The 9,176-nt window shown below is 32.0% G+C and overlaps 1 protein-coding gene across 3 annotated transcripts in view; it reads right to left on the bottom strand.

Annotated features, from left to right (window-relative positions):
• Nucleotides 1-8,959, bottom strand: part of LOC118186133 (uncharacterized) — a 49,469-nt gene extending 40,510 nt beyond the window's left edge. The window contains exon 1 of one of the 3 annotated variants that reach the window (XM_085814572.1): nt 8,844-8,959. Coding sequence is in view for 1 of the 3 variants with exons in the window: in XM_085814571.1 (XP_085670697.1) it covers nt 8,041-8,069 (29 nt within the window). In the remaining 2 variants the exon portion in view is untranslated. Of the gene's footprint in view, nt 1-8,040; nt 8,479-8,843 lie in introns of those variants that run through there. The other 2 variants (XM_085814573.1, XM_085814571.1) reach the window with 2 other exon arrangements.
• Nucleotides 8,960-9,176: the final 217 nt, after the last annotated feature.

Raw genomic sequence — 9,176 nt, forward strand, 5'->3', positions numbered from 1 at the left:
TTTGAATATGTTGCAAAGTAAGAGTAGCTGAGTAAAACTACAATATGCAAATTAGTGGCACTGCATTCGGAATACGCCATCTGCGACGAGCATAAAAGTCCATGTTTGAGAGCAAGCCCCTTTTACTGTGATAGTGACAGAAATCTGAGATAGCCAATTCGTTACAATGACCTCCAGGCATCATTTGCCTGCAGCGCTACGATGGAGAGCCATTGAGAGACTAGAGGCAGGACAAAGTCAAACAGATGTGACCTGATGGCTAAATGTGAGTCCTTCTCTGGTTCATATACTTTGGAGGCAATTTCAAACCACAGATTCGGCATCTAGGAGGTCCAGACAAGGACGACCAACTGTACGACGAGCGCTGATGACCAATATTTGACATTATCTGCACGCAGGAATAGAAATACTACTCCGACTCTTCTTAGATCCTTCCTTGCTGCAGCCACCGGAAGGTTGGTGTCAACTTCAACTGTGCATAGAACGCTTCACAAAGGTGGTCCGTATGCGAGGCGACCAGCCATTTGCATGCCGCTCACGTCACGCCATAGGAGGGACCGTTTGCAGTGGGCACGACAACATGTCCACTGGACGCCTGATCAATGGAGGACTGTTCTCTTTACGGATGAGTCCAGGTTTAGTCAAGAAAGCGATAGTAAGCGTTATTTGTTATGGAAAGAATCTGGAATCTGTTATCATCCGTCAAACATCCGTGAAAGAGATGCATACGGAAGAGGCATCAGTGTCTGTGTTTGGGGTGACATCTCTTTGGCTGGACGCACAGACCTCCATGTCTTTCCGAGGGGAACCGTGAATGCTCAAGTTTATAGAGATGACATCCTTGATGTTTATGTGCGCCCATATGCCGCGGCAATAAGGAATGCTTTCCTGTTACAGGACGACAACGCAAGACCACAGAGGGCTCGCATCGTAGATGATTATCTTCAACAGGAAACAATTATGCGCATGGAGGGGCCAGCTCGATCCCCGGAGTTGAATCCTATCGAGCACGTTTGGGATGCTTTAGAGAGACGTCTAGCTTCTCTCAATCCGCCCCTCAGACCCTTGCTGCGCTTGCAACTGCTTTGCAAGAGCAATGGTTCTCTCTTCCTATGGAACTGATAGACCTCATAATTGAAAGCATTGGATCTTCATCGCTGTATGTGCTGTATTGCTTCTAGAGGCGATCACCTTCCATATTGAAGGTACTTTTCCTATAGCAAACTGACACCTTCGATTTTTTCATTTTATACATGTGCTAATTTCTATACTATTATATTTGTTTGGTAATTTCTTTTTATGTTATTTGATACCTTACTATGTGTTGTATATTGTGGGTAAGTTTCATTAAATTCTATATGTAACATTTTCAGTAATCGTGATTTTTGCGATTTTTCCTTAATTTATGATAACCAGTGGATTATGGAATAATCTAAATCAAGAGCTGCTTGAACGGAATGCTTCTCAGTGTTTTTTAAGTGAAATGTTTTTCAACGGAATGTGAAGTTTTCCAAATCATTACACAAGTTTTTCTTTCAGGTACCAGATCATGCACATACACGTATGAGTAAAACGTTATAATATTTTATAATTATCCCTTCATCTCTACTGCATAAAATTATAATATGCATGGGCTTGCCATCTTATTATTTATAAATATTAGACCTCTAGTTTTTTTTCCTCTTTTATGCCAAATATTCTTGGGACCAATCTCATTTTTCATGATGACTAAAATGATTTTTTATTACATTCATAAAATGTTTCGAAATTAAATATGCAAATCATTTTTCAGTATTTTTACGTTCAGATGTTCGCAGCAAAATAGTACCTTTTAAAAAAAATACGGCACGTAAAATTATACAGTGAGTTTAAAGAATACACATTAAATATGAATCATGAAATATAAAGTGTTGTCAATTGCCTTATGAAATAATTAATAAAAAGACAACAGGTCTTGGACAAGCAGAAAAAATATATTCGTAACCACCACTTCCTTAACAAATAACTTAATAAATATCATTACGCAAAAAACTTTATATTCTTCTACATATTAAAATTTGAATTTAACAAATATTCTCTATTCGTAAAAAGCAAATTCAAAGTTAATGAAATTTTAAATGAAATTGAATTACAAATAAATGATTAATTATTGTTGCGAACTAATCTACAATATCATTTAAATTCTGAGAGCATATGTAAATCATGTGCAAGTATCAAAATCCATGAATATATAATAATTGTATGATATATAATTCCAATAAATTTTTTAATTCTAAAAATTTATAAAAATGCATAAGTGAATAATTGTTGAGAAGGCAGGAGACAGACTTATCAAGGGGAAGTTGCCTCCAAACCTAACTCTTAAGCAATTCGTGTTTCGTCATCCATGTAGGCAAGTGTAAAGGAAAATTCAAAACCAAAAGTAAAACCAAACGCTGTGAATTACTAAAAAGAAATTCAAACAAGTGGAATTTAGATAAATTAGCAAGCAAAGACTAGAATAATTAAAGTCAATTAAGAGCAGAAAACTAAATCCCCCAGAAAACCAAAGTTATTTAGAAACTCTTGCCCACAAAACATTTCTCCGACATGAATTATGTAAATAAATCCAAAAGAAACTAGATACTATTTATAAAAAATACATAAATAATACTAAATACGCAAGTAAAACGTAAGTCTCAATCTAACTTACCAACTATATTTGTATTTGGAGAGTGGAGCAGCATGCCAAACTAAGTGATATTAAACAGTGTGTTTCTTCCAACCCCATGAATAAAGGGCGCTAATATAAGGTAAAGTTGAGTGTTAAGCTACTATCTGTTAGACCTATTTTAAAAACCTTTTCTGTAAACTTCTGTAAACCTCTTCAGTAGTAATGTAAAATGTGTGTACTGTTGTAATTTTATTTATTTATTTATTTATTTATTTATTTTTTGCTAACTGTGAAGTATTGTACAAATGCATAAAAAATTGTAAAAATGTTAACTGTAACATTATGTAAAATAATCTGATGTGTACACCACATGACTTCCTTGTACAGAATATTAAATTATACGCATGTAATATAAATTGTAATATAAATACGCATGTAATATATAATATTGCATTTCATTTAAACTTATTGGATTGAGTTAAATCAACTTCGCCGACAGCGCATAAACCACAATAGAATAAATGCATTCTTTAAAATTCACTCTAAGATTTGTTAATCATAGCGACACTCTGGCGCTAGATTCACTTAACAGTATTATATTTCGTTCATATTATAACTCATAATGCACAAAATTTATATCATTTAAGGAATAGAATTATCTAATCGTTGCCACATGTTCTATTCAAATACTATAATAAAGATAGAATGATGTATAAAAAAAATTAAGCAAACAAAACAAAAAAGAAACAGTTTTTCACAGACGATTGAGTATTTCTCATTGAATTAATTCAGTTCTCACTTTGCGAGAAGGCAAAAATGCATAAAAACTCAAAATATCTATATTAAAAATTATGAAGTAAATCTTAAACACTTATTTCCTCGAAAAAATTCCAGATAGGATTGAGCATGATTTAATTGACAATAATAAATGAAGGCGTTATCTTTGTTGTTGCGAAGCTAAGTTTCTCTAGATTGGCAACAAATCCACTAGTCTGCTGTTTCAAATGAAAATAAAGGCTTATCGGCACTTAAACAACTTTAAAATTGTTGATAATTCTAAAAATATTGCATACAGATTTACTAAAGGCATAAAAACCTTAACCGGAATAATTTTTAACATAATTCAATCATTTTTAACATAATTCTTAACATAATTCAATCATTTTTAAAGCAAAAAATGTACAATTTACAAACATATAAGAGTAAAGAAACTGAGATCACTGAGCCGGGTAACAGAGTGGATATATGTATAAATATATTTATATACGTTTGGTGCGGCCGATTGCAACCAAAATACGAGGTGCACATCTACATGTTATAGCTGTTCTATATATAAAATTTCAACGTTCTGAGGATACTCGTTTTTGAGTTATGCGAGATACGTACATACGTACTCACGTACGTACATACGTTCGTACAGACGCCACGAAAATTTCTCTTCAGAATTAATTTTAAAGCAGTTTTATAATTTTTTTGGAGGAAACGAGTCTTTTATTTCGTCCTTACGTACAGATATCACGCAAAAACATTCTTAAATTGCATTCGATAGCGGTCAAAATGGAAATTTTCGTTGAAATATGCTGCCTGAAACTTTTCGCGATTACAATAATACCTTTTTACTTCTTACAAGGAAGTAAACATGGCTGTAAATTATTAAGGATTGTAAAAACGTAAGGATTGTAAAAAATCAAAAATGTTTTTGAATTAAAATTAATTTTAATTAAAAAAATTTAATAAAATTTTTTTAAAATGTTTTTAATTAAAGTAAGAAATTTATTGTAATAGTCTTAATTTATTAAAACTGAATTTCAACACGTTTAATCAAAACTTACCAAATACTGGCCAAAAAGTAAGGAAAACTAGAAAAAGGTGAAAAGATAAAAATCTTCACTTAATTCGGGCTATAATTGAGACTTTTGGAAAGAATTGGCCCTTCATTAGTAAAAGGAAAGAATCCAGTATTGATTATATACATTTTTACAAATATTTACGATAAATATTTACAAGAAAATCCCTTAACTCTTCAATATCCTCTATTACCCTCCAGTTAAGGTTTAAGGTAATGTTATCATATCATAAAGAGTCAAAAAATTATAAAGAAAAGTTAATACCTAACTCTATAAGGTATTTCTCCCGCCTTCCTTAGCATGGCTTTGTGGTGTAGTGGTCAGCACGCTTGACGCGTATTCGAGAGGTTTCACAGTTCGAGTCCCAGCGAGAGAATTTCTCATTTTTCATATCTTCTGTTTTCAAAAAATACCTAATGTATCTGCAACTCATACGTAATATTTGTTATAAAGTATTCAAAGGGGGAAATATTTCTGCATCTCGCCCGTCCAATAAATAGTGTTTAATCACATTTTAATTATTATTTGGAGCATTGTTAAATTTTAAGAAAAAACCGATTTCATTAAAAATTCATATAAACCTCTTTCAAAAATTATCTTGAATATTAATTAAAACCTAACGATCTGTCAGTGAGTGCTAATGTTTCACAAACATATACTAATACAAGGAAAATAACAAAATACTTTTGCAGCCAATTTACTGATAAGCAACAAACAATGATTTACAAAGACTACAGTACTTACGTATTTACCCGTCCACCATGAAACTGTCTCTAAGAAGCCCGATTCATCGCCAGTTATGGATAAGCGTGACCTAACATTAATATCATAACATCTGTCCTTTCATTTGATGTAACATTGACAGATTCTCAATAAGCAACGTTTTGTTTTTAGAGATATTAGGTATATTTTTTTGGAAGCAGGAAAGATGAAAAATGAGCAATCGGCCTTCACCGGGAATCGAACCACTGATCTCTGAAATACCGGCTCAGTGTGCTGAACCACGAAGGTTCGCTCGGAAGGTGGGAGAAATACCTTACATACACCGCCTTTTAAAAGGCGACTGGGGTTTTTAGGGGATCCAATTGCCAAATACTGGGTTAGGAGAATCATTATCCAACACCCTTTTAGTTCGGGCGCCACTGTAGAAATATTATGTATTTTTTGGAAGCAGGCAAGAGGAAAAATGAGCAATCGCCTTTGCCGGGAATCGAACCACGGACCTCTGGAATACCGACCCAGCGTGTAGAACCACTACACCACGAAGGCACGCTAGGAAAGCGGGAGAAATACCTTATATGTTTTTATAAGCAAGTTTTAACTGTTGTTGCTGTATTTTTTCCTTTCCATTTTGAAACAAATCATTAAAATGTTGGACCTGTCTCCGACAAAGCAATAAGCAGTGGATTAATTTTAAAGTTGTGGAATCCTACCATTAGGAAAAGTACGTAAATATATATTTTACGATATGGTCCTTTGAATATGACCGACAAAACAGTAATACTAGATTGGTATTTATTTTAGCCGTATAATTTTACACAGAAAATATTTTAAACTTTAGAAGAGAACAGAAATAAAATTCTTAGTGAAAGTTAGTTATAAAGTGTTTGTTTTCATTTCTGACAAAGAAAAGAATGGCATGGAAACATTGATTTTCGTCATATCATGATGGTATGGTTAACTGTTCTAAACAACTGAATTTGTTTTGTATACTATTTCAAAAATAAAACTCGGTTGAACTAAGCAACTTTCAATTTTCAGTAACCAATATTTTCCTTTTTCCCCATCTAATTTGCTTCATGAAACTGCCATAGCTTTAGATTTTCAGTCATGCAAATATATATATATATATAAGCAGTTTTATTAAAATATTATTTCCTAAATATATTTACTTAAAACCTAATCACAGCAGTTTTTTATAATTAGGTGCTAAATATGAAGAAAAACGGTCAGATTCCGATCATTTAAAAACAAACGTATAGTAAATATTTTTATTGATTAATTATGCGAAAGTTACTAAATAATTAAACAAGCGCTTTAAACTGTTTAATTCTCTGCACATACCTGATTATTAACCTAGACCCAATCTTCTATTGTGAAAATTTTGTGTGTAGTTTGGATCTACTGGTCTATAAAATTTAAAAAAAAAAAAAAAAAAACTTTTTGAATATCGTCCTACCCGATTTCAACATGTATTAAAACTGCCATTTTTATGGCCTATATTCTAGTATAAAGGTGACATTAGACAATTCACTACACACGGGCTTCAATGTATGTAAAATAATATATTTTATATTTAACCGTCATTTCATTGAACAATATTTACTGATTGCAAATATGTAAATATCGGTCGCACACATGTTTTTTCCCTTGCAAAATTGGTTTTTTAGAAAAAAGTTCTTTTTATTATTATTTATGAGCAGAACATTACCTAAACGCCTCAAAAATAAGAAGGCCAACACCAACGATTTGCCACCTTTTCATGGGATGGGGGATAGGATTAATCAGAAAATATCAAGTATATTTACCAAGTATGCTTTCCAACTTTAACGCAGAACATAGAAATGGTTAACAGTTTTACATCAAATAAAGTCTGCTCATGTTTTTCACTGAATATAGTGAGGATATCGAGGAGGGACACATGATATTTTTTAGATAAAGATAAAAATAAATAAATAATAATAAAAAAGTGAAGAAATTCAGATTTTAAAATACGTCCAAAGGCGCGTTTTTTTAACATTTTGTGTGTCACCTTTATTTATTAAATATCATGTTCTTCGCACTTAAATCATAAAATTCAATTCAAGAGTAATATCGCAAAATAATTTTAAATTGAGCCTATCCTTAGAATTTCCGATACACAGTCTCACGCGCTGGAGACAAATGTGTTTTTTCTGTACAACGTTGCCATTGCTCGCTTTTTAATCCTTCAGTTTGTTAATCAAAAATTCTTTAAAGTTTTACACAATATGGAATCGATATAAAACAAATTCCAAATTTCAAATTAGGGCTACCAGATGCCAGTATTCGGTGGAAGATTACGTTATTCAAAATTGGATGGCTCCAGATATCGTTGTTTTATCACAATGCGAGAAATATACATACATTTATGCAGATTCTTCATTATTTAATTTCTTCAATTATAATATAGGGCGATAATATTGGGTGGCAACAGTTTCAAAAGTGAAATGGACATTCAAAGTGATTCGACGCAAAATCGCAAAACGAAAACGATAGTCCTTCAGGGACAAAGCCCCTCTGGACTAAAAATTCAGAAACTCGTAAATGTGGACAAAAATTCTATAATATATAAATATCACATAAATCGGAATAAAATTAGGGAAAGTTTTTTCCTCGTTAATATTTAAAATTAATGTAGTTATATTTATAATAAAAACATTAATATTTTCAAAATTTCCCAAACATTTATGAATAGATTAAGCATAACATGTTTGCGTTTCCTTAAAGTTAAAATAACTTGAGTAAAAATCGGAATAATATTTAGAAACATGCACAGATTTAAAGTTTCCGGGTACTTACGATTGCAAGTCAGCAGCAGCTAACATCATTCCAATAGTTTGCAAGAAAAGAGGCGACTTCAATGAATAAATTTAACTATTTTTCTACAGCTCATTTGTTTACTCTGTCAGTGCTAAACGACTTCTGCATATTAAACATTCCGTATTACGAATTTAATTGAGTAGAAAAGTATTAAATACAAAATTTTTCGAGATAAATCTCAGCACATTGAAAAATTTCTTTGGATTGTAAAATTATTTCTTCGGAAGTTTATGCTCCGGAGTTGTTATCAGATAAGTCTCAAATACTTAATATCTGACAATTTTGTTGGAGAAGCTTTGAATGCTAGGAAAATGCTATTTATTAATACACAAAAATTCCCTTCCTTCGTCGACTTCGAAGACTTTTCTTCTCATACCGTAGCAAAGAAGAATGTGACATAATCATTTATCGATATACTAGTTGAATGCTGCGCAGAGACCACAACGAAAGCCTGAAACCGCAAAGGGGTAAAGTCAGAAATTTAAAAGTCTGTAATCGTGACTGAATAGATAAGAACAACAGATTCAATCTTTTGTGCTAAGTACGGGTATATGAAGTAATGAAGAATGCATATTCATTCTATTTCAGACTGCTTTAAATTCGGTTTTAAAATGAAATTTGAAATGAACGTCTATTGTCTATTAAAATGAACGTCTATTGTTTCATGGAACAAAATTAAGCCTGTAAGTCATTATTTTATCCAATGAAAATATGTTTTTCAAGAATATCTTCAGTAGATTAATTTAATATATATTTGTCCAGAAAAAACAAATGAATCTTACCAAATAAATAGCACGTCCGTTATCCATTAGAAGGTGTTGAGTTCTACGTATAGGCAATTATCGTACTAAGTGTTTTGAAATGACTGAATGGGCGTATAAAAAATGATAATCATTAAGAGTTATCAGCAAAGGCTTATGAAATAAAAAAGATTAAAAATCGCCACTGATGTAATCCTTGATAAACATTTTCTACTAAAATATATGTCTGTATTTACTCACTAATGAGTTTCTTTGTTGACTAAAAATAAAAATGAACCAATAGTAACTGCTGTAATTTAATTGTAAAATGCGTTAAAAATCATTCGTAGAATGTGACAGTTTTTTAAACTAGGC

The sequence above is a fragment of the Stegodyphus dumicola genome, chromosome 4, assembly GCF_044657685.1.
Source record: "Stegodyphus dumicola isolate Sdum_Otavi_A_Nest chromosome 4, ASM4465768v1".
NCBI classification, from domain to species: domain Eukaryota; kingdom Metazoa; phylum Arthropoda; class Arachnida; order Araneae; family Eresidae; genus Stegodyphus; species Stegodyphus dumicola.